Below are 27,000 nucleotides of genomic sequence, written 5' to 3'. Positions count from 1 at the left end.
TGTATTACATTACATTTCGATATTTTACTAGGTTATTTAATTTTAGTGTGTCCTTCTCCTGATTTTCAGGCTTGCTTGCCGTGCCATCGCATTCGCAGCACCACGTCTGTTGACCACTCATTGATATGCTAATTTTTTCTCTAACCCTCCTCCCTCTCTCTGCCTCCGCCCCCCCTCTGTCTATTTAAGGCCACCCCACAGAGACGATCACCCCTCTCTGTTACCTGTGTTGCTCTCGCTATGTATCTTGGTGATATCTGTCTGCTAATATGTCTGTCTATAGTTTTCTGGTTAGATTTTATGTCGCTATTTCATTATACCTGATGATGATTGCTTGTGTTGCAATCGAAACGTCGTATTCTATTATTTAATTTAATTTATTATTATATCTTTAGACGTGACTTAACCGAAAGAAACAAATAAAAAGAATGAATAAGTTTACTTCCCAAGTGAAGCCCATTGAGAAAACCGAGTTGTGCGCGTTGCAATTTGCAATCTGTATCATTACAGTAGTATAATTGTTGAGGCTTCTTCTTTCGTATGGTTGATGTAGATGCAGAACAACAACTTCAATTTCACATGCGGGTGGTGAAGCCAGATAATCGATTATTGTTCTTCCTTCGAAATATATCCTCCTGGTCTGAAGTCAATTGAGATCTACAGTCATCATCGCTGCCTGCAATGGCAATACAGTGAGAAGCATTATGTGCGATGTCAGTAGTAGTGGGTGGATGTTGTGTGAACAGCGGCAGTGTTGTGCTCTTACTGGTCCTCCCAACAAGTGATCATCGAGTGTTGTGAACGTGACGGCTTCACGTCTTACAGCAGAGCAATAAAACAGAAAAAAATAACATTTAAAAAGGGTACGCTTTGGTGGGAGACATGTCGATGCATTGGAATAAAAATGTGTATTTCTCTAATGCCAACCTCTTATTGTTTTGTTTTAGTGGGGGTATCGCCCAGAATTGTAATTTAATCAAATGCTCTAGTCATTTGGGAGGCTGAGCCGGTGGTTCATTATGGCCGTGGCTAGGAAACAAACTTAAACAATCCTGGGTCATAGTGCAGCGTGCCATACACAGTTTGCTTACTGTATTCGGGAGGGGAGGGGTTAAACTGACTCATTTACTCACAAGACCTGCAGGTGTCGCTGTTTCTCGTTATTTCAAACTGTTAAGTCATTTAACAATCCCCTGAATAACAGAGGTGGCCTGGTCCCTCTGAGGTCAGAGGTCAGAGCGCTGAGCTGGAACCCTTGAATATCTGGGGTCAAATCCAGGCAGCTGCGTATGAAAACATTGGGTTCTCAAGTGTAAACTAAACTATATTTTTATGTATTTTACCAGCTCTTTTTCAGAAGCAACCTGGCCACAAATGATAGCCCAACAAAGTGGCTTATCATATGGAAATGTACAGCAGCCAAATAATCTAAACGCATGTTGATTCTAAATGTGGAGGGAAAAACAGGAGGACCCGGAGAAAAATCCCACGCTTCCACGGGGAGAGAAACATGCAAACTCCAAATATACAGGCGTCAAGGTCGCGATTGAACCCACGACCTCCTATATCCAGGCGAGGTAGTTAACATCTCCCCGCCACCGCGGCGTCCGACATGAAGTAAGTTGACCGTCTATGCCCAGTCACCAACGACGACACCGATCAATTGTCACATTTTGCTTCTGCACCTAATTAGGGATAAATTCTAGCGGTGAATAGTGCTCTCAGAAATGGACTTCTGCTCTGCCACTGTTGGTTATTCTCCAAGATGCAGGTAGAACCCTTCTATGTAGAGATAATCAAATGGAGTCTTTGTCGTTGGTATGTATAAGATGTGTAAATCCAGCTGCTGGATGCTGGGCACGAGTGAACGCTCACAGTGAACACAAGACACAGAGACTCACACGGTGAACATGAGACACAGACTCACACAGCGACCCATAAGTTCGCAGTGGACATGAGTTCACAATGTGTGCCACTGTTGTGTTGCCCCACAGTTGTATTTGGGTGATTTTTTTTATTTGAAGTTTTCGTGACTGCAAGGATCCATACTCTTTGGTTCTTTCAGTAAAGTCACGTAGGTGAAAATATAAATAATAATAAAAAGTGAAAACTAAATTAAATCACGACGTATTTCTTGCTGTGGCTGTCCGACCTGATGATGGAGGCTTGTGTTGCTTCTGAAACGTCGTGATTTTATTTAGTTATTTTCATTTTTTTTCATTATTATTATTATTTAAACTTTCACCTACGTGACTTTACCGAAAGAACCAAAGAGTATGATTTGTTTTGCTTCTAATTATGTATTCAAAATGTGGATTATTTGTCTCATGACATGATACAAGAAACCATTTGGGGAAAACTAAACTATTTCATTTAGCAAGTAATTCCCAATGAGCTATTAGCTCTTTTTCAGGTAGCTCATCGAAGTGGCTTATCATCCATCACGTGCAGCAATTTATCGTCGCAGCCACATACTGTAGAGGCGTGTTTCCAGATGTGGATACAAACCCACGAGACCAGCACGAGGAGAGAACACGCCACGTTCAACTACACAACAGGTATCGCCAGGGTCCGGGATCGAACCCATGCCCTCCTGCGTACAAGCTAGGGAGATATCTTATACTGGTAGGAACCTCCTGGTTACACCAGCCCACAGGGGATTATTGTGTCCGTTGTGCAGGGAGGGGCTGGGCTGGGTGGGGGTGGGAGGGGCTGGGCTGGGTGGGGAGGGTGGGGCTGGGTGGGGGGTGGGAGGGGTGGGGCTGGGTGGGGGGTGGGAGGGGTGGGGCTGGTTGGGGAGGGGCTGGTCACCCCGTGGTGCCCTTATAAAACTCAACGTTTAACCTACTCACGCCGGCTTGTGCCCGCCCTCACAGTCGGGCATATTTGCCGAATACACCACGCCGCCGTTGACCCTGGCCATTGACCGAGCAACCCAACGTTCCTACCAGCTCCCTCCGCAGGAATGTGTTTTTTGCACCAAAACACAGCAAGTTGGTCGACAAAAGGGCCGCTCAAATACATTATACTACAGCACAAGTACAGCATATAACAAAAACTCCAACGTAAATATACAATAGGCGACGTTGCTGGCAATTGTCCCTATTCTACAGAACGTAAATGAAAGTGTGCAGTCGAGAGATAAGAGTGGAGAACGAACGAGTTGGAGACTGCGCTCCATTAACAGCGTGGGGGATGATGAGAATTACATTTTTGAAAAATGTATTCCGATAAGCAGTCTTTAAATTGGCGTATGAACAGTTACGCGAGTAGTAGACGATCTTTAAAAAAAAATTACGAAATATATATCACCATTAAATACATTATATTTGAATTACAACACGCAAGGTTGCCTTTAACTTTGTGCACAGCTGTAACACGTGGTCGAATCAAAACAATGACGTAATGCTCAACGCGATTGGCCGCCGCCCCGTATACATTGCGTGGTGACGTCAACACCCCCAATCCCCCACCAAGGCCCCCCAACCCCACCCCAAGCCCCCCCCCCCTAACACCCCCTCCCCAAGGCCCACCCCCCATGCCCCCCCCAACATCCCCCGCCAAGGCCCCCCCCCACCCATTGCGTTCCTGTGACCAATCGGCGAGCGAGAATCTCGGCAGTGGCCGCGCGGTGTCTTCCAGAAGCGGTGGGCAGAGTTCATAAAGGGGGTGGGAGGGGGGGAACACAATAGGATTAATCTTCCTAATCATATTCTTGGTTATTTCGGTAAAGTCACGTAGATAGAAAATAAAAGAATAAAATAAAAAAAAGAATAATAAATTGAAAATAATAAAAGCAAAAAAGAACCCAAAATAAAAATAGTAAAATAAAATGTAAATCTTCCTCTTCCGGAAGATGCACCACTCAATGGGGTGGAGGAGGGTTGGTGGTGGGGGGGGTTTCTACGTATTCCGGAAGATGTTTACAAACGCGAGCACGTCTTCCGGAAGATAGGATCGCATTACTGCTCTGCATAGGGGCGTCGCAGTATTGGTGGGGTCGGCGTTGAGCAGCAGCGGCAAGCGGATTTGAATTGTCGCATATAATAATCATCATCATCATCACAATTGTAGCCGGCAAATTAATCACAAAACTCGGGGGATGATGAAGGAGGAAGCTCGTAACATGGCCGCGCCGCTCGCCCACTTCGACGAAGATTGGCAAGATCTTTATGAGCTCCGCATGTCTCCTGCGAGAGGCTGCGAGCCCAAGGCTGAACCGTGGAATTCGGATCTCAACGTGACACCCTCATCCCCTCATCTTCATCATCACCAGCCGCAGCCACCACCACCACCACCACCTCAACATCTTCCTCCGACATCATCGTCATTTAGTCCGGCAGCCGCTGTTGCTGCTGCGGCTGCTGCTCATGCGTCCGAGGTGTTTGGAGATGTCACCGTTAGAATGTTGACGTCTACTTCGTCTTCGTATAATATCTCCAGTGCAATTACCACCAACAACATCGGCGGCAGCAACAGCGGCCACATCGCCACGTCCAACACCATCAGCACCGCCGCCAATGCCACCAACAACATCGCCAAAATCACCGCCACCACCAACACCACCACATCGGCCGCGAAGGCATTGGCGGCGTCGTCCACCGATAATTTGGAAGACTTCGCCGACCTGGAGAGCTTCTCGGGCGAGATCGTGAGCTTCAAGTCCATGGAGGACCTGGTGAACGACTTTGACGAGAAGCTGACTGTGTGTTTCCGCAACTTCGACACGGACACGGGCTACATCGCACCCGTCGTGCCGCTCGCCGAGCAGGGCTTGAAGCTCAAGGACGATGAGTGAGTATACCCCCACGTGGAGCACACGGGTGGTGGTGGTGGAGGAGGAAACGATGTTGATGGTGGACGAGATGGTCGTGATGGAGGTGTTGGTGAGGGTGGTGTTGGTGATGAATGGTGGTGGTGGTAATGAATGGTATTGGTGGTGGTGGAGGAGGAGGAAACGATGTTGATGGTGGACGAGATGGTAGTGATGGTGTTGGTGGTCGTGGTGGAGGTGGTGGTGGTGGTGGTGATTGTATTGGTGGTGGAGGAAACGATGTTGATGGTGGACGAGGTGGTAGTGATGGTGTTGGTGGTCGTGATGGAGGTGTTGGTGAGGGTGGTGTTGGCTGAGGTGATGGTAATGATGGTGGTGGTGGAGGAGGAGGAACGATGTTGATGGTGGACGTGGTGGTAGTGATGGAGGTGTTGGTGATGATGGTATTGGTGGTGGTGGAGGAGGAGGAACGATGTTGATGGTGGACGTGGTGGTAGTGATGGTGTTGGTGGTCGTGATGGAGGTGTTGGTGAGGGTGGTGTTGGTGATGATGGTATTGGTGGAGGAGGAGGAAACGATGTTGATGGTGGACGTGGTGGTCGTGATGGAGGTGTTGGTGGAGGTGATGATGGTTTTGGTGGAGGAAACGGTGTTGATGGTGGACGTGGTGGTAGTGATGGTGTTGTTGGAGGAGGTGTTGGTGGTCGTGATGGAGGTGTTGGTGGAGGTGATGATGGTTTTGGTGGAGGAAACGGTGTTGATGGTGGACGTGGTGGTAGTGATGGTGTTGTTGGAGGAGGTGTTGGTGGTCGTGATGGAGGTGTTGGTGGAGGTGATGATGGTTTTGGTGGAGGAAACGGTGTTGATGGTGGACGTGGTGATCGTGATAGTGTTGGTCGAGGAGGTTGTTGGCAGAGGTGATGGTGGTGATGATGGTATTTGTGGAGATGTTGGTGGAGGAAACGATGTTGGTGGTGGTAGTGATGGTGTTGGTGGAGGAGGTGATTATGGTATTGGTGGAGATTGTGGTGGAGGAGGTAACGGGGTTGATGTTGATGGTGGACGTGGTGGTAGTGTTGGTGGAGGAGGTTGTTGGATGTAGTGATGGAGGTGTTGGTGGTAATGGTGGAGGTCGGGGGATGTTGGTATTGGTGGTGGTGGTGGTAATTGTAGGGGAGCGGTAGTGTAGCGATTAGCGCGTTGCCCTACGAGCTTGCCAACCCGGGTTCGATTCCTGATTACGGCAAACAGCAATGACGTTTACCTGAACCCGTCATGGGCCTCTCCAGGGTCGACTCAGCCTCAAATGTGTACCTGATGCGGTGTGTAATATATCAGCACTGGGGAGACAAAGGCGGCCGGGCGTGGTGCTGGCCACCCACCTCGTGTGCTGTGGCGGCCTTCATAGGTGTTACTCACTAACAGCACTTGCCCCAACATTCTGTTTAAGGCTATTCGGGGGATATTTGGTGGTGATTGATGGTCGTGGGGTGGTGGTGGTGCTGGTGGAGGAGGTGGTGGTAGATATCTGTATTATTACAACAATAATAATTGATAGTCTTGTAAATCTACTTCGAGACGAATGCTTCCCAACACCGTACCGTTCTTTTTAAAATATTCAACTACACACTTCACTACGCTGGTCAGCTCAAGGTTGGTGAAAGCTGGTGGCCTGGGGCGGGTTTAGACGTCATTCGCCACTGACGGTAGCCGTGGGCCGGGAATAGAACGTTACGCCCTATACTTGAACTTGAATACTCATCAGTGTTGCTTTCCCAAATATGTAAATAAAGTGTATTATAAATGACAGCATGGTCGAGGCTCACGACTGATCGGCAGCCACACGAGGGAGTACACTCACGAGGACGTTCTAACGTGGAGGTGGAGCAATGAAATCAGCTCGTGTGCAGCAGCTAGATTGATAGTAGCTATGGATATAGATCTTGGCTCATAATGATCAAATGTCAACAATATGGCTGTTCTATTGCAGTCTTTAGCTGGGCGTGGCTTGCTGATGAGCCTTCGTCAGGGATAAACTCTTCCATACCTCCCATGCCACGGACTGCCAGATGCCTGTCTGGAGGACGCTACCTGTCAAAATGTTTGCATAGTACTGGATATTTATTTGGGTTGTCATCCATTGACTTTTTAAGTTACTTTTTGCTGGATTAAGTGTTTCTTTATTTGCATTAAACGGTTGTGAAAGTTCACCCGGGATCAAAAAGTTGCGCCGTCTTTTACCAATCAAATCTCACTGTAGAATGGGCCAAATATATTAACATCGTTATTTTATTTCCCAAATAGTGCATCTGTTGATGCTAAGGGAGGAGAATTTTTTGTTTTTGTTGTAGAAGTGAAATGATGGCACTGTGGTTAGCTCATTCTGCTTTGAACCTGGCAACTTGAGTTCGATTCTTACCCGGCTGTCTTCACCAATCCACAGTGACCAGCATGGTGGAGTATGTTGAAACACACCCCCAGTGACTGAACAGCATATGGACGACTTCATCCAGCAGTGGGCTGACGGAGGGTTGCACATTCATATTACATCTTCTTGGTTAAAGTCACGTAGAATGGAAATAATAAAATAATAAAAATAAAACATAATAAAATAATTCTCACGACGTTTCGGCCACAACGCAAGCAGCCGTCCTCAGGTGGAGAGCAGGTCTGTCGAGAAGACAGAGTCCACCTGAGGACGGCTGCTTGCGTTGTGGCCGAAACGTCGTGAGAATTATTTTATTATGTTTTATTTTATTATTTCCATTCTACGTGACTTTACCGGAAGAACCAAGAAGATGAATCCCTGCAGTCACGAAAGCTTTAAATCGAAAATTAATATTACAGTTATATTGCAGCAGAAATGGTGTCAATTAGAAATACAATTACAGGAGCGGTGTTAGCTGAAATTACCATTGCATTTTGATTGCAATTAAGAATTGCACATTTACAATTGTGGTTGGTCCCACATCTGTAGTGGGATCATTCCTTCTCCATGTTATTGTTAACGTGGTGATTTGTCTGTATTGAAAATTATTAATTCACCCATGACCTTTCCACTGTACATTTCATACACAACAGTAGCTAATAATAATAATGTCCACTCTTGCCTCCGGAAAAATTAAGATGCTGCCACTTACATTATGTGTATAGGGCTATTAGGAAACAGCAATTCATGTATGTGAGCCATTGGACATCATGAATTGTGCAATCACACAAATTACATTGGACCATGCAACGGTGGTTTCATTGAGTTTTAATTTGTACATAAATCAAGTCATCGAATTAGGAGCAGGGTCTATTTTTAGGAAATGTTGTCGAACTAACCTTCGGCCGCTGCCACGCAACACAGCACTTTCGTTGGTTCGATTCAATCTCCCGGGTGTGGCAGTTGAAACAATGAGAGCAAGATTATTGAATCACCCTTCCAGTGGAAGAATGTGAAATTGTAGTTGGTGCTTTGCATCTACATCAGCCATTCGAAAGAAGAAGAGGAATGGCAGGCCCCATGTGGTGGGGTAAATTATGGATCTTTTCACCGAATATTAGTCGTAGGCCACATTATCCTACACAGGAATTTTCTCGAGCTCTCAGTATTGGAGGCCCTTCACCCATGCAGGGGCATAAGCAAGAAATTACAAGGCTGCACCTTTACATTTTACCCAACATAATGTTTTAAGGCATAAAACAACAGTTACAACGTTGGATATGAAGCTTATGTAACCATTATCATTTTATTATCCGTAATTGTAACACTGATCAAAGTGACCATTTTGTTATAACTATTCGCAGGATCGTGAGAAATTACGATGGCTTGGTTGAGGCCTTCATCCAGCAGTGGAAGTATCATGGTTGATGATGGACCGTTAAATAGGCCTTAATTTGGAGCATGCCATAAGGAAAATGAGCAATTGAATATATTCTCTGTTTTGTCTGCAACGGCAAGTGGGCACCCTACTTGCACTTGAAAAGTGACCACACATTTTATGCAATGAATGATCGATGTTTCCTATACAATGGAGCATGAAAATTGTCTATCGCTTAAACACACGTGCCTTCTTTTACCAGGTTTCCAGCTCACTCAAATTTGTTTACAAAAACATATAGATTATTGTATTGTAAACAGGTTTAGAAATTCGGTTAGATATATTATAGTTACGCCTGTGGGTCACTAAAAGGTTCCTTGGAAGCCGAGGGCAGAACGCCACATGGGGTCCCCTTATTCCAGCATCCACAGGCCCATTGTGGGGCCTTCTTTTGTGCAAAACCCAGAGCACATTGCCCCTTTCACCTCTGCCACTGGGCGGCCTTGGTTATACCAGCAAAGGTAGTGCTTCTTGCACTCCAGTTATTTTAGTCACCAGCGCATGAATTGACTTATTTTGTGTGCAAGGGGCATTTATGGAATTTATATGTTCCGTAGCATAGCTTGTCACGATGTTATTTATGTACGTGCGTTTTGTGTGGTTGCAGCAAGAAAACGAGCATCTAATTTATTTTCTGTGTTTGATGGCGCAGGTACGTCACTGGAGCGCATGCGTCAATTGACGGTGTGCCGGTCTGCATGACTGCACCTTGCTGCACCTACTTAAATATTAACACAGGGATGTTGAGATCGCATCGATCGAAAAACGCAAGCCTCGCGGCTTATATATTGCAGGCGCCGTATGAATATCGCGCCAATCAATATCTTATTTAATTTTCCCGGCAGTGTGTGCTGATTACCATCCAGCCCGGTTTGCATTGCTCTTCCTTTCCCAGTGGGATATGGGGACATAACAGAGAGACATGACTTGTCTGGTTCATGTCATTATCATCATAATCAAGCAGCTGCAGTAGAAGCAGCAGATGCCACGATCAATCCACGGCATGATGAAGGCCTCCTTGTGCAGTGTTAGTCGTGGGGTGATGGCTCATCGTACTTCCCCACGCTGATCAGTGCTGGTTGTTGACGGCGCGGATCGTATATGTGGTCCGTAATAGAACAGTACAATAATGTATCTTGCTGCACTGCCAATCTCGTAGCCCTCCACCTATGACAACAACCTGCGTGTGCATGGTGGTCACCCATCCAAGCATTGCCCAAGCCCAGCCCTGCTGCGCTTCCGAGCTCTAACGAGATCGTGCAGGGGTTTGGCACGGCACAACTTATGCATTAGATGTAGCCTTGGAGGAGGCGATGCACACCAGGGTACATCATGTACGCTTCCGCTAATGTTGTCATGATGCTCTCTCGGCGCAAAGAATGGCCAGTGCTGCGGAGCATAACCAACGGCGCCGTAATGAGCTCTACACATCAAGGGATGCGTAGATTGATTTAAAAAAAGAGTCGAATAATCCTGTGTGCGAGGCTTGGGCGGAGAAATGACGTACACCCATGACGCCTTCCCCGGGGATAAAAATGTTGTGTGCGGCGGTGATTCTGCGCGTGTTACCATACACTGGCTGACCTTCGCCAGCCACAATGGAACAATATCGTCATCGTTATCGTCGGCCATGATCTAGATACTGCTGGAGGAAGGTCTTCCCGTGCCGTTGCCATACCATTCCATCGCTCTGTCTCCGCGATGGACGTATTCTTTGTGACGTGTTCTCTCCCTTAGCTTCCACTCTGTTGTTAGTTTCGGATCAGCGGCCGTCTTGTACACAAAATGCAACGGCTACACTGAGATTGTAGAAGAAAGCGACAAAATCAGAAGAGGATTTCGCCAGAGTTACTCACGGCGACATTTGAAGATGTTTTCCCGCAGTTCGTGTTGGGGCAGTAAAAGGGATACATGTGAGAATGGTGCACTTGTTAACTATCTCATGATTAACTGTGACATCGCCTTGACCACAACCAATGAAAATTGCAAGCAGTTATTTAAGAATTTAACACGTAGGCTTTTGCGACCAATCATATTCATAATAAAGGTTTTTGGGTTTGATCGCATAAATATAAATGTGTCGTTAACCCACCACCACCCGACACAGCCAATCAGTAAGGTTTGTCCCGTTAATTATTTAATTAGTCCTTCAGCACACCGGTGTGTTGGAGAGTAAACCCACGACATTTACAATTTGAGTACGACGTTTTCACTGGCGATTGCAACCAGCTTCATCAGGCGACTTGCCAGAATTGCGAAGAAGCCTTCCTGTTTCCAGTCTTATTATGAGTCATTGAAGAATTTCAAAAAGAAACCTGCAAAGGTGGGTGCTCAAGATAAATTAGTACGATGGGAAAATAACGAGCGCACTTCCAGGGCAAGTTGATGGCAGTGGAGCACCGTTGTGCAATGTTTCAATTTAATTAAAATCGAAAAAGCAATTGAAATGATTCTGGGAAGCGGACAAAAGGTTTAAATTGGCCCATCAGTGACGGTGATTACCGGCCGTTAGTAATGGCATCAAAACGACTGTACTCGATGCTATGTTTCGTGTGTCAAACCCAGCACGGCTTTTCAAATCTTTCAGCTTTTTCGTGCATTCAATGAGCACAGTTTAATTCCCATTCTAATTAAGGAGCTGCTTTTTTAACGACGTGGAAGCACATGCTATGAACATCATTAGGTAGGCATGCAATGAGTCGCCCTTCCAATCACTGCAATTCGAAGAAATTCCATGAGTTGTGGCTGCAGTTAGGTTCAATGTTAGGTTTTGATATAACGTCGTGCATGCAAATTTCATCTCAAAAGCGCTTAGGATACGTTTACATTGCTCGGTGGGGGTGAGGTGGGGGGGGGCATTGAGAAGGGGGAGTGGGGGGTAATTTAAGAAACGTGCACCATTGTTTCATCTGCCACCTCCGGGATTTCGAATCGAACCGGCGACCTCTGGTTCGCCATTCTCGCGTGCGACCCGTTACACCACGGGTGACAGCTGCTTCTGATATTAGCGTGTAATTTGCATAAACAATACATTTTCGATTCGCGCACCCACGATCTAATGCGTGTTTTAACGAGTATAAATAAGCGGCTTTAATCAGCGAAACATTGCTTGCCTCGTGCTTAAAGCCACCACCAACATTCGGTGGTTGCCAAAAAGTTGCATTTACAAGAGGACGCTTGGACGCATTCGCAGCTGCAGCAGCGACGGGAGCCTGCGAAGGCAAGCGGCGCCTTCGTGAGCCACGCCATGCGATACGTGACCTTTGTCACTAAGCAACTGCGGGATTCAAATAATAAATGTACTTCCGCAGACATTGTGTTCCACATCGTATGGGCGTGCGCGAGAACCGGTGGAGGCATGCCAAGCTGTCCGCCGCCTGCTGTCCTCATTAGCGGACACCAGCGGGGTCCGTTTAACTCAGGGGCGGGAACGAAACACTTGAGCGATGAACGTAAATAAATCAGACAGGTGACCATTCCTCCACCAACAAATGTATAATAACTGTTTCGTGAAGTTTGTAAATAAATACAAAAAATCCTCGTGATTTCCTGTTCAAATGAGCACAGTAGCGGTGTTCATCTCCCGTTCACAGCCCTAATTCAGTGGTGGAAATGTCACGTTCCTATGGCAGGGATGAGTCTATCCATAGGACATCTGTTGATCTACCCGTGAAGTGGGAACCTATTTTATCGACCCTGGGGGATTATGGGCTGAGTTAACCCACAACCAGGATTTGAACTCGAAATGTAACCATATACTGATTTCATCATTCTTCCGAAATTATAAGTACAGTACTTGCAACGTTTGAGTACTGCCGCCTTTTGTCCAAATCGGCCTATACAGAGCAATGTTTTCCAAAGGCATTTCTGTAAAGCCAGGAAATTGAACTGGCTTCAATGTCTGTGTCTCATCAGCAGAGCGTGACCTCAACGACGGTGAAGCGGACACCTGAATGTGTTTGTTATTTGGTTCCCACGGGTTCACGGTGAGAGCGCAAAATAGATTATATTTTTTTGACGGAGAGCTTGTGAAGGGTCCCACCGCAATGTGAAGAGACAAGATTCAATTGGGTCTCGTGAGCTCCACCTGGATGTGCAGGAGGTGATGCCACGCTCGTGGACTGGGGCTCTCCTCGCCGCTTGTCGTAATGTGGCAATTTTGGGGGGTGGGGGGGGTTAGTGGCCAGTTTAGTTTGTGTTAATTTCCTTCTCCTTGGCTCGTTTTACATGCTGAGCCACCCTCACTAGTTTTAAAGAATGCACAGAAGCCCACGATTGTAATTACCACGCCAAGTATATTAGCCCGCCAAATGAGGGCATCACCACCGCGCTGCTTGCTTTAACCATGGAGTTGATAAGAGTGCCACGGTTTGTTTTTAACTGCCTTCATGTGCACAACTCTTAATTGCACTGCTTATTTGACTCGCTGTTAAAGAAGCTGTAAGCGCACACTTTTAGCTGTAATTAAGGAGGCTGAGATCGTACGTGATTGCTAGATTGTGTCCTAAGCTGTGGGTGGGTGCGTGTGATTGTACAGCACATTTAACACATTCCTGCGGAGGGAGCTGGTAGGAACGTTGGGTTGCTCGGTCAATGGCCAGGGTCAACGGCGGCGTGGTGTATTCCGCAAATATGCCCGACTGTGAGGGTGGGCACAAGCCGGCGTGAGTAGGTTAAACATTGAGTTTTATAAGGGCACCACGGGGTGACCAGCCCCTCCCCACCCAGCCCCACCCCTCCCACCCCCCACCCAGCCCCAACCTCCCCACCCAGCCCCTCCCCACCCAGCCCCTCCCTGCACGACGGACGGACGGACACAATAATCCCCTGTGGGCTGGTGTAACCAGGAGGTTCCTACCAGTAAAAGGCCACTGCTCGGGAGGCAGAGATGCACAGCCCTTCAAATGTTTTGGGCAGAGTCATTGGGCAGCCTTCCCGACTCGACTTGTCCACAACTCTGAAGTACCTACCGACTACTTGAGGTGCTGCATTTAACCACTCTGTTTAAGACAATGATTGTTTGACTTAAACCAATTATTGAATTGAATTGTGAAACTCCGAATCGTGACAATTCGTCGACGTTCTCACTGACAGTACCTGCCCCCTATGCTCTAAAAAGCGAAAACAGGAATCTTTGTGTTTCAGTATGCTTATCAACTTTTTTTCGTGCAATTGTGGCGCAGCGGTTTAGCGCACTGTCCCCTGAACTTGGAAACTCGGGTCTAAATTCCCGACCACATTTAATGTCAGTGGCAAGTGACGTCTCAAAAGATCTGGGAACGCTCCCTTCACCAATAGGCACTCCCCCCCCTGCCCCACCTCCTGCTCGTGCCGTGCCACCACTCTCGTATGTTTGTCCGTTATCTGCCCCAAGATGATGATGATGTTGTGACCCGGTCTTTAGCTCTGGTGAGGTCCTCCATGGTTCACAGCCACTCCTGCGGTTTTAATACGTCCACCGTGACCGATCTTCCTCTGCAAGGGCGGCGAGATGTTCAGTAGCGTCGATGTGCATTTTGACCTCCTTTGTTCATTTCGGAGAATTCCAACGAGCCCTGAAGCTCTCTTTCACGTGTCCGTATCGTGGCGAGCCCTGTCCGCCACATTTCAGTCGGTGATTTTCAAAGCGTTGGCAATACATAGTCAAACAACGCCCGTGGCCAACAGTGTGAAGAGGCCTGGCATCCATTAAGATACAGAAATAAGGACTGTGAATTTTTTTATTCTGGTAAATTTACGTCTCCATCGCAAGAGCATTTCTAGTTTGACGACGATTTAATGACAATCCAGTCGGTAAAATCGGGTGAATTCTTGCAATTTTGGTCGTCATCACAATTACAGTCGTCACTTTGGCCATCATCACTGACGCTCGAAATCTGCAGATGCTATGATTGGTCATGCGTTGCTGGCGGTGCTGTGCGCAGAATCGTTTTAAAAACCTCAACCAAAACACAAGTGTTCTGCTTGCGGTAGCGAGTCTTTCATCAGATGGAGAACTTCCGAGCGACCTGTCATAATGGGACAAAACTGCACAGCCTTCAGTGTCCGCAGCAATCCAAACGGAAGCATAAGAGAGTAAAGTGCCCAAGGCCATGTTCTCTGAGCCCTCCAAAAGTACACTACTTACAATTAATTTACGTAACCTACTTAAGGGCCCGCGAAGGCTGCGTTTTTCCCGACATTAACGTGTGTTCACTGCTCAGTGGGTATTGCTTTATAATGCAATAATCTGGCACATTAGGCAGGATTACATGGTAGGAGTGCAAAGACGGCTGCCGTTGAAGTCAACTTAAAAACCACGCGCACTCTTTACGCCCTGCGTGTTCTCGAAAATGGAAGGAAAGAAACATCGCTGGGCTCATCGCTCCATCTCCATCGTGGACGTATCTCTCGGCCGCGTTCCCTTCTTTGGCTGCCACTCCGCCGTGAGTCTTCAGCCACCGGCTGCGATCCCTTCTAGCGACGGAATCCTGCTCAAGCCCACAGAGTTAGCTACTGAAACGGGCACACTAACTTCTCTTCATAACCAGGTAGTTGGAAGATAATTATTTATTGTAACGGTTGTGAGCTCTTGCGGGGCATAATGGGATCGCAAATCCCCATCCCTGAATTTTTTTTATTTTAAGCGTCGTGAAATGCATCAGAGCCCAACTTAATTTGACATTAATGGGAATTTAAAACCCTTGGCAAAGTTATCACCTTGCTTGGCCTAAGCGATTCAAATCGTACCTCGCCTAAAACACATTCCTTTCGTCCCTGTGATGTGCATGGCCTGATTATTCCATGCAGCAGCTCCAGATGCAGTGGAATGTACACACTACATTCATCCAAATTTTTAACTGCGACAAAATGTTAAATCGTCATTCGCTGGAAACGTCATGCACGTCGTGAACAATTGTCGGCTGCCAGAAGCCCTCCCGCCACAGACCAAAAGCCGCTCGTGGGCCAGAGGGCACCAGAGGCTATTGCACAGTTCGAGTAGACCATGCTGCCCCCACCCGCCACGCAAACCAGATTGGGCACACTCAGATGTTGGGCTGTTCTTCATCCCTTCACTGTGGTGATGTGGACGAGCGCCAGGGCATTCGCCGCTTTTTGCAGAGGTACGTCGTGTCGAATCCTGCAGCCGACCTGGTTATTTCTGCGTGTATGTTAACAGTCGAATGACATGCCATGTGCTTCGCAATGCGCGTTCAATATCCCGTGATTCGCAAGATGAGGCCATGGTGTGTCTGCGTCATGGCCCAAATTTGCTCCTATGTGAAAAATTACACCGAAAATTACTCGTTTGGGATTATATATAGCAATCATCGCCCCCTACTGTGACAAAAGAAATACTTGGCAGGACGCTCCTGAGAAAGCCATGAGACACAGTGCTGCTCTGCTAAGTGAACAAGCATCGTAATAGTAATTTCAAGACGGTCTACGTGTGAAACATCATGAAAATGACACCACTGTTTGTGGCAGTCAGCGGCGGCGGCGTCACGTCGTGTCGCCGTTCACAAATGTCTACGCGGTGCTTGATGGGATCCGTTCGCCGTGATGGAATGAGGGCCCTGGTTTCCACGTTGGCGGAGGTGAGCAGAGAAGGATGTAGACCAATGTTCACAACATTCACATCCGTGAATGTCTCGAATTGGATCTGGCCATTCGGTTAAACATTTATCGTGGGAATAAAATATATCATGCGCTACTTTGGAAGCACCACTCGTACACACAAACGCGAAGTTCAAACTTGCGCATTTGCCGATTCATATTCCAGTGATGGCTCTCCCTTGCCGGAAATGCCAACTATTATGTATAAATATTTGTTTCCCTTTCAGAGCAATGAAATTGACAAATGTGTTTCGAGTTTTGTTGTTGTTATTTCCGCCTGTGTTCCCCTGGCAATGCAGAATCACACACACGTTTTGTTATTCAGCTGTGTGGCTTTCTGGCCTGCAGAGCTGGGGGGGGGGGCACGGGGGGAGTGGGGGGCTCCATGATAAGGGATGGTGGTGGTGGTGGGGGGTGGCAGGAGGTTGAGGCTGCGGGTGATGAACATTGGCGCTGCCTGCAGTCCATATTGCCACCGCTGAGCGATTATAAATATTTTAAAAAGAGCACGCATCCTTAATTAGCGCGCGGCAAAACACGTGCCGTGCGCTCTCGGATGTCGCTGATAAAGGGTTGTAGAATTCGGAGGCATAAATAGGAATTATCGCATTCGTTCAGCGCCTTTGCGCGCGCGTACATAATTGTAGCGTCGCGTGCCACTCACTGACTGCGGGATTATTATGTTTAAAACCAGAACTATTGACACAACGTGGCACGGCTTTTGCCAGCTATAACCCGATTGGATGTAGCAAGCCGCAATATAGGTCTTCAGAACGTTTTTTTTTTACCCCGTTTCTTGGAATGTCATACAGCGTACACTCGCATGCACGGTGACGTTTCCTTTCCAATACTTGTAAATGTTGACCTGCACCTATGAGAGCTTATCATCCTCCTCGTGTTGCTAATGATGCATCTGTATCTATGGCCCCTTTTTGGCAATCCACTGCTGGATGAGGGCTCCTGCCCCATGCCGTGCCGGCCGTGGGAGTTATTTGCCCCATTCCTTCAACGTGCTGGTCAGTACGCGCCTGTGGAGGCAACGGTGTCCAGGGCCAACTCGGATGTCTGATGTTAGCTGTGGCTGGGAATTAAACTCGGGTCTCCAGGTTCATTAGTACAGTACTGAACATGTTGTGTTTTGGGGGTTTTTTTCGAACCATGTGGGAGCTGACTGGGTGAGCGCATCTCTTGTGCATTCACAGCAGAAAATATCATAAAGCATTCAAAGCATACATACACTAAAGTGCAGGTGTGAAAATAAAACAAATACACTGTGAACTAATATAAATTGCACTAAATGATATTTCTAGTATTTGCATGCAGTTTTTTTTATTTACTGGCAAAGCATGTAACTCCACAATGCGGTATATGTGAGAAATGTATTAACATTGCCCATTTAGCAAAAGCAATTCCTATCGTGATTAGATCTCCAAGATGGCTTCTGCGTTAAGGTCAGCAGAGCTTCAGGAAAGCCTCTACAGCTTGCTCGGGGTGCGTGGCCTTTTCTACGGCACGGCTTGTACACAGAGGGCGACGATAAATAATTCTGCACAGCCTGACGGCGGAAGGAAGGGATGGATGGGCGGGCGGGCGTTTGGGCGGGGGACAGTCCTGAGCACGCGCGCGTGTGCGCGTGTGTGTGGGGAGCGGTCGTGTAGCGGTTAGCGCGCTGCGCTATGAACCCGGCGACACGAGTTCGATTCCCGCTCACGGCCAACACCAGTGATGATTATCTGAACCGGTCCCGGGCCTCCCCTAGGTCGACTCAGCCTCAAATGAATATCTAGTGCGGTGTGTAAACATTGCCACTAGGGAGACAAAGGCGGTCGGGCGTGGTGCTGGCCACCCACCTTCTCGTATGCCGTTCCGGCCTTCAAAGGTGCTCGCTAACAGCACTTGCCCCAACAGTCTATTAAGGCTATACGGGGGATATTTGTCTTTGTGCACGCTGAATGTAGGGAGCATTAGTGTAGGGGTTAGCGCATTGACGACATGGTGTAGCGAACATCTGAATCGGTGTTGTGTGCCTCTTGTAGTTCAACACGGGTTTAAATGAGTACCTGGTGCAGTGTGAAAACATCAGGACTGGGGAGACAAAGGTGGCTAGACGTAATGCTGGCCACATTATACCCCCCTTATGCTCCTCAATATGCGCTCGCTAACAGCCCTTTGCTAACAGCCCCAAAAGCTTGAAATTGATATCCGAGGGGATCTTTGTCTTTTTTGTACGTGCGCGGAATGCTGGGCAATCGCCCGGTAAAGCGCGATATTCCTGCCTCCTGCCAAAAACGCTCCGACCGTAAACCCCAGGACACAATGCAAGCAGGCGCTGCAACCAAACGGATGGGCAGGATGAAAAACCAGACCATCTCGTGCATCGACCGTGCCCCCCCCCCGCTGTCTCGCTGCCTGTGTCTCGAGAAGTTGCTGACTCTATATATTTGGTCATAATTTGGCCGCTGCGTTGACAGGGCTGCGAGCGTGTTCGAGGAGGCTTATTCGGACATTGCACAGCTGGGGGTACGGATGGGCCATGTGGTGTCCATGTCGGATTAACCAAGTGCTGTGCTGACATTTAGGAAGGTTCCCACTTGGCCAAATTAGCGCAAGGCTGTAATTGATTAATTGTTTCGGTAACATGTTCATGAAAAAATAATTAAAGTTGCTGGATTGCTCGAAGGTCGGAACACATTAGTTGGCAATGCTGGGCTCCTAGGTTAGAATCCGGTTTGCAGCTGCCCATAATTAAAATGGGTTCTCAAGCATAGTGGGTTTTAATGGTCCCAACTTGGTCAACCAATGACTGCACAAAAACAATAAACAAACGAAATCTCAGAGCGGAGTGTGTAGGAGAGTGCGACCACTACTGTGCAAAGAATACATAGGCCAGGTGAAAGCATTCTTGGGAAAAGTCCTGTGAAAAATCCTCTCCGATGCACACAGCGCTGTTGCTCTGCGAGCTTTGTGAATTGACGGTTCATTTGAGGCCATGATGCCCATGGCACAATATTAAAATAATTTGTGGGAAATATCGGCTGAATTGTCGTTTATTTTAATTGCCTTGAGCATTGTGATCTGAAAGTACAATCGCATTGTGTTTGGAATTCATTACGAATTGCACAATTACAAATGTAAATGGCTCCAGGTAAGCATAACAGGATTGTTGTTTTTTTACCTTTAGTGGCAAAAAAAGATCTTGACCACTTTGCAGAATTATAATAATTATCATGTTTAGTTTCATATAGCTATAGTTAATGCAAATCGCATCTCATAATCGCTAAGAAAGCACAGACAAGCTGGAAAGCAGCAGCCAGGTGGTGAGCTGAATAATTATCCAAGTTCTGCAGTCCTCTATATAGTAAGATGTTTTAAGCCAATTAATGTGTTTATAAATACATGGGAGGAAACTGGAGCGCGTTGGGATCTTAGGATGGAATGCGCATTATACATTTTAATAAAAAAAATCTCCGCCTAGTTGCGTGGCGGGCGGCCAGACCAAAACGAGCGTTGCTTAACGGACCTCTGTTGCTAACAGCCCAGTAGTACGAGGGTAATTAGCGCATTAAATACCCCCTGCTTTAACCCTACACATTGTTAAACCCAGTGAGAGGCTTGATCATCACAGTCATTGCATGCAAACGAGAAGGCAATTAAAACGGCGGGGGTGTGGAATATAAGTGCAGGGCATCTCCGTGGCCCATCGTCTTGGTTATCATCATCATCGTCGTCAGTCATGATCTATCCACTGCTGGATGAAGGCCCCCCCACCCCAGGCCATCACCATCTCGCAGCCCGGCGACGGAGCGATGCACCTCGCACGCACGTCCTTCTGAACGGCAAGCGGTCAGAGACAAACGGCGCTCTTGGAGGGTGTGATGGATAAGGGACGATGATTTCATTGCCTCCGTCTCCGTGGTGGGCATCCTCTCGGGTGTTGGGGGTGGGGGCGCGGGGGCTGCCCTCAGCCGTGGCTGCCACTTTGTTGTTACGCTTGACAAGCGGAGACGGATATTCGTAGGCGGCTTGGTGATCTGTAAGTGGAGGGGGGGCCTGAGCTGATCGCGTATGGGCATATGTTAGGAAGCTGCTTTTAAATCTAGATTGGAAAACTAATTTTGTGTTCAGTTTGTTGTCCTTGAACGGCACCTCCACTCGGCATGGTTGGCGACGTACGGTGTGAAAGAAGTTCAACGCACATACGTGCACCTTGCGTGGGTCGTGCGACGGGAAGCCGTGGTCCACGAAGTCCCCACGGAGTCCCCACGGAGTGACGCTGGAGTGTTGCGGTGGACGCTTGTTGTTTCACGAGTCTCGGTGGTGCGTGCGCGTGACCAAACCACCCCCTGGAATCGAGTCGGGTCTCGGAAGCCGAGCTTGGTTGAGCCTGGATAGTGCTTGAAAGTTGCTGGCCAAATGCGTAATAGGTGTTATCGGCCACGGGACTCCATTGCGAGCAATGCAAAAAATATATATCTATACTGCTATGCTTCCATATCCATATGCTTAGGGGCCCTTGTAGGCAAGGGACAGCTGTCGCCATGAAGCTAGTTGTAATTACTGGCGAAACGTCGTGCTCAGAATGTCAATGTTGTGGCTTGGCTCTCTAACACACGGGTCTGCTGTACTAGTGACGAATTGGCCACGTTCTGTTTATGTGACAACCCTTACTAGTTGGCCGTGTCGGGTGGTGGCGGGTTTAACGACACATTTATATATTTACGCGATCTAACCCAAAAAAAAACTGTGTTATAGATGATATTGGTCGCGAAAGCCGACGTGTTAAACTGGTCTGAGTTTCATCACCCCGTATGACTAAATCATCCGGAACATGCTCATCTCGTCAGATGCCAGAAGCTAAGCAGGCTAGAGGCTGGACATCGCTTGGGTGGGCGACGACAACGTGCCACTCCGTCGTCTCTTCATCCCCGCCTTCACCAACACGCACGGATCGACAGAAAGGCGCCGTAAATTGTTAACGCAGGTTGAGTGAGACAGTTTTATGTCGGTGAATGTGGGTGGGACAGCACAGGCTGTGTGACGATATGTTACGTTCGGTATTATGCACTGACAGGCCGATAACCAAATCAGCCGGTGCGTGGATTCTGACACTAGAGATTGGTGAATGATGAGGGGGGGAGATTGCAGCTTCCTGCAATAAACTATTTTGTTTGCGTCTCTACGCTAAAATAAAAAAAGGCACGATGTTCGTTTCTATATATAAAAAAAAGGTTCACATTATGCTCCACAATTAATTAACATGCATCCCCCATTTTCCCTTTCCTTGACATCTAATGATTAATCCTCTGCTGAATGCAGGCCTCCCTGAGTCGCCATCTCTCGTGACTTTGTACCGCAAAAATCCTGCACTTCCACACGAGCTGATTCCGTCACTCCATCTCTCCACAGCGGACATCCGCCTGGTCGCGAAAGCCCACGTGTCAAACTGATCCTCCTGGGATCGCGTTACCTCCTCTCCCGCGCCGTCGTTAGTCTCGACCTGGCCCAAGCCCACTTACTTTTCTTGACGGTCAATAATTATATCTGGAACTTTTGCAAGTGGTCCCCTAATCCGTGCGTTTTGACATTCCTGTGCCTCTAAGGGTGTGTCTCTTCTTCGCCCTTCTTTGCGCGCCTTTCAGCGTTTCCCTCCACTCTCTTTGTCAATGTCCGTATTTTTTCGATCCATTTGTTATTTCGCCAGTAATGTACACTGTACACGTATATACAAGTATATCATAATGAGCGTTAGTTTGCACCGTTGCCGTATTAGCAATGCTGAGCCGCTGTCTTGGATTCTTCCTCCAAAATGCGCAGCAGTTACTCGGGTAGGAGCATCAGCGGATGTATTTTTCATGACGTGTGTAGGGGAATAGCGCTTTGTTTTGGAGGCTGATTGCCCGTCGACAGTGGCTTGGCGTACACTGCATTCTACATCTGACAAATGTAATGATTGTGCGCCCTGAAACCCTGTTACAGTCCTTGCTGACACGCAGTGTATACATGCGCAGTAATGCACTGTTACGTTATTGCTGCTTCGATGATTGCATCTTTGTTCACGAACCCACACTGACCAGCGTGGCGAAGTATAGTCAAACAACACCCACGATCAACAGGGCGTGGGAAGCCCTTCGTTCAGCATTGGACTGACAAGGGGCTGTGCGTTACTCAGCTATGGTGAATTGTTAAAGCAGGTTATGTATGGAACTGCCAGTATCAAATAGCCAAATCACTCCTAATGCTTAGCTGGATTTTGGTGACTACCATGCATCACAGTTTGTTATTGGCTGCGGCGGGAATTCTATGCTGTGGGAAGTAGAAAGCAGTGGAGAAAAATCTGTTTTTGTGCTGTACTTCCACACTTTCCCATCTGTGCTCTGTGCAATCAGCAACCCTGCTGACCAGCGCAGAGAATTATAGTCAACTGGGCTGCATGGCATGGAGGCCTTCATCCAGCTGTGTATCAATACAAATCAATTCGCTTTTTTTCAGAACGTGTGTGTGTGTATAGTCAAGGGTTTACTTCATTATAAAAGCAGTGTAATGATTGCCCATGCTTCATCCTAGCCCACAGAGATTTCAGCTGAATACAATATATTTCGTTGAAATTGTGATTGGATGTTTCTACACAGAGCGAGACATTGTATAATTCTGAGAATGCTGAGCCAATACCGGAGACTTCATAATATAAGTAATAAATAAATCGATAACAAATCTTGTGCCAATCCATTGTTGGTTGATGGCCTCTCCACACCATATAATTTGTGGGTGTTTTTTTTACTCTACTTCACCACGTTTGGAGAGGACTTCATCATTCAGCAGTGGATTAACCGTGGCTGATGATGATAATGATTGGAGGCACCCTAATCGGATTATCCTCTGCATAGCAATCCTTTCTCATTGTAAGGATGAATGCCCCGGAAGGCTTTAAACAATAAACTATCCTCTGAATTTCTATGAAAGTAATACAATTGCCGCAGTGGGTTTATTACAACTTAACCACAATAAGAAAAGTGTCAGTATTTTAAGTTTTGGATTTAGGAGGCATATTCATTCACGGAATGTTAAATCGCAATTACCATCACCTCCTGCCACTGAGCCACCCTCCGCAAATATCACGTGGTCTTTTACTGCTAAAAAAACTGAACCAAAACAAAATTCAAAGAAAGCAGCCTGGCCTTTAAAAAAAAGAAAGCATCCATTTCCCACCGGAAAGAATTGGCAGTAGTGACGGCATTAGTTTGGGAGAAAGCAATTTAAATTCATAAAGCATTTGAATTATGCAATACAAAATTGTCCGTATGAGTGCCGATAGTATGACAAGAAAAATTTTGCATTTGTGAAAATTCTTCATGCAGTGGTGCGGGTGAGAAAGAGAAAAAAGATTGTGGTATGCAAGTGCTCGGGCGAATGTGAATGACATTTTCTCCTTTTTTTCAGAAGCACTGCAAATGGACAATTTAATCTCGAATCCAAACGAAGGGGGTGCGTAGAAAGAGAACACGCAAGCCGCGGTAGTGTCCAAGTAGCCCGCTCCTGTGTCCGAATCGTCCAGGAGTGCACTCGATCTCTCAGATCTTGTCGCAAAGGTTCGAATGCAGCGGCCGCCCTGGTTGACGCTGCAGTGTGTCTTAACATCTTTAAAATAGGCGTCGTCCGCTTCGCAGGCAAAGTCGTCAAAAGGGTCTCCTCTGATGTCAAAAACAAGAGTAGGCCATTGTGTGCAAGCTTCGTGGTCCAAATTGGCCAAGTGCGAAAGATTGCCTTCAAGTTACTCGATTGGAATCTACACGGCAGTCATCGCCCCCCCCCCCCCCCTACTGTGAAAGGGTGGCAGGACTTTTCTGGAAAGGAGTCTTGAGACTCGGTGAGGTTTTCCTGGGTAAACCAGCAAAGTAAATTATTAGTAATGAGGTCGTGCAAGCTCAGCAGGATTTTTTGTACCTGGATAGCATTTGGATGGCCAACCACCACCGTGCATACATCATGCCTTAGCTTCTGTGCGACTGCCTTGTGGGCAGCAGCAGAGGGGGACATTGACTTAAAGCTTTCGTGACTGCAGGAATTCATATTCTTTGGGTCTTTCGGTGAAGCCACGTAGATAGATCGGCACGTGAGAATAAGGAGAAAAGTTGTTTGCAAGTAACCCCACGAGAATGCAGCAATTGCAAACCTTATTGTCACTTTTAATTCTCTATCAGGTGCGAAATCTTCAAACTGTAGTCAGACGGAGCGAATGTTTGATTTTGGAAAACGTCGTCCTTCACAAGATGTGGCCCCTCCTTCAAATGTACCAAAGTGTGGTCTGTCGCATACAATCTTGCCATCCAGGGCGGTTGGCGTGGGTGATGGAAAGGGAGCGATAGAGAGATGATGTATTCTCACTGACCGTCTGTTTTCTCGTTGCCAGGATCTGGAATGCGGTGACGGATAATTTTGGAAACGTGATGCCGGTGGACTGGAGCTCATCTCACGCACGGACTCTGCAGATCCCAACACTCAACATGAAGGAGCGCTTCGTACGTCCCCCACCAGCGTGATTTTTTTTACCCCCACACAAAGACAAAGGTCCCCCGTATAGCCTGAACAGCAGGAGAATGATAATACCAGGAAAATGTTGAAGAGCAGCATTTCTCAAGTTGTAGGTCAGGATGCCGATGGATGTCCCATTTGTCACTCGAGCGTATCATGACTCGGGCTGATAACAAATAAATATGACAACACACGTTTAATCGTGCACATGCAATAACATTTAAGTCCCGTCTGTTGTCAAAGTTACTTGTGCTCAAATCTCTTTGAATCTCAAGGGTACGGCATCTGTAGCTCATTGCCATCGCCCCCACCCCCCATCTCACGGTGAGATGGGGGGTGGGGGCGATGAGCCCAGACCAGATATTTCAATTATAGGAACCACATGAGGTGGCACAACTTTATTAATTCCAATTTCTTTATGTGGCCGTTGATGGTGAATTTTGTGATAACGACTTGAAACGAGTGGGTCGTCAAATAATTCCCTCTCATTGGCCATATGAATTAATTAGTGCTACTAACGTTTTTCGACATCCAGTGCTACCAATTTCTGCTCTGGCTCATGGACTAACACCACAAAGCAGTCGGTCAACAGCACGGCGACCAGTCGGGGAGTTGTTCAGCCACAGCAAAATAAAATAAAACCGGATCTACGTTTGGAAAACGTTTTAGAAGCGCCGGTCCGGGAGCAATCGCTCCGACCTCTCGATCTGAAGGTCGCTGGTGGTGACGTCTCCTAAAAACCCGGACCTCCCACGCTGCCGCCTTAGCAGTCGGCGGCCGCGGGCAAGTCCTGTCCCTCCGGCGGACACAATGTACGCCGCTGTTCCGTCCGCTCGAACCCGGACTATAAAGGCCACGCGGCGAGAGCACTACAAGAGAGCTGTTGTGCGTTGGTCCGTGTCACGGCCATCGAATGGCACGCGAGATAGATAGTATGTCTAAGCCACCGTGACCCTTATGTTGTACAAACTCTCCATATGGCTCTCCGACGCGTGTTTGGGTGGTTACCGCGTGTTGTTCGGCACGATGTCCGACGTTTCGCTCAACGTGCTGGGAGCCTCGTTGCTAAGTAGGTTAAATGGCTCTGTTTCTCACCTGATCGCAACTGGACACACGTCGGAGGGGCTGTACATCACAACCACAAAACCGTACGCTGTAGCACACAACTCTCTGCGTTGCTCTCTACCCGGCTGTGCTTGATGGATCGTTTAGAACAAAAATCCGTGCGTTTTAAGGGTTGAGCGGTGGTGCAATGGTTTGGGACACTTTGCTATGAAGCCAATGGTCTGGTTTTTATTTCCCAACCCGAGCCAACATAAGTGGCGTTTGGTATCGGTGAAGTATGGTAACGCGACTCGCATGACCGACACGGAGAGGGGAACCCTTCGAGTGCTGGGATTAATTTTTTGGATGCAAGTTATTTGTATTCATCGCCACCCTACCGCCGATCGCATGCATGCACTCTTCACTGTGTGGCTCTTTTAAAGAAGTAAGACGAACAAATTCTTTTGAGGCTGCCGTGGTAGTCGGGCTGAGGAATTCTCAGTACGTCTTGATAGGCAGGTCGCTGTGTTGGAAACAAAACAATTATTTTAATTGATTTTAGTCTTGTCTTCGCTTAGACATGAATAGACATAATGGAATTAAATAATGTGGTAATTATACAAACATGTTTAGCGAATTGCGCTGCAAGGCTGCGGTGTTAAATTAGATTCTGTGAAAGGAACAATATAATGGTAATGCAATCTTTTTTAAATGTGCACTTGATATTTTGATTAACGTAAGCCTTTCTTCGTGGAAAGGGGGTCACTCCGTGACTATTGTACCGCGTACAATGGACTTTTAGAACAATACTTGAATCAACATATTTAAAAGCCACACTGAGTATTATCACTAATTTTCTCCATAGTCAAATTTAGTTTTGTATCTTGACGAATAAACGCATTCATAATAAAGCGTACGGCGTTACCTTCACATGACTTGCTTAGTCATTGTGCGGTCATTTAAAAGCTTTGTCAGTTTTCTTATTCAGGCCACTGCAATGTAAAGGTGCTGAAATAAAAAAACTAAAATGGCCTCTCCATTTAAGGAAGAATGTCTTATTATAATAATGACGAGTGAATAGTTAGTGCATTTTGTATTCACCCCATTCGTATAACGCAAGGCTATCTTGTAGCCACTGTTTCACAGTATAGTCTGCTTGGAGTGTGTAATGTTGCTGTGTGGTTTTTATCT

The 27,000-nt window shown here is 47.2% G+C and overlaps 1 protein-coding gene across 1 annotated transcript in view; it reads left to right on the top strand.

Annotated features, from left to right (window-relative positions):
• The first annotated feature begins 3,975 nt into the window (after positions 1–3,975).
• Positions 3,976–27,000, top strand: part of LOC144727431 (fasciculation and elongation protein zeta-2-like) — a 46,638-nt gene continuing 23,613 nt past the window's right edge. Inside the window, exons 1-2 of the mRNA XM_078606258.1 lie at positions 3,976–4,794; positions 24,644–24,752. Coding sequence (XP_078462384.1) covers positions 4,103–4,794; positions 24,644–24,752 — 801 coding nt within the window. The 5' untranslated portion in view covers positions 3,976–4,102. The remainder of the gene's footprint in view (positions 4,795–24,643; positions 24,753–27,000) is intronic.

Source organism: Lampetra planeri, chromosome 25 (genome assembly GCF_965212315.1).
Source record: "Lampetra planeri chromosome 25, kcLamPlan1.2.h2, whole genome shotgun sequence".
NCBI classification, from domain to species: Eukaryota; Metazoa; Chordata; class Hyperoartia; order Petromyzontiformes; family Petromyzontidae; genus Lampetra; species Lampetra planeri.
Note: the sequence above shows the minus strand (reverse complement) of the source record. Positions and strands in the feature narration are given on the sequence as shown.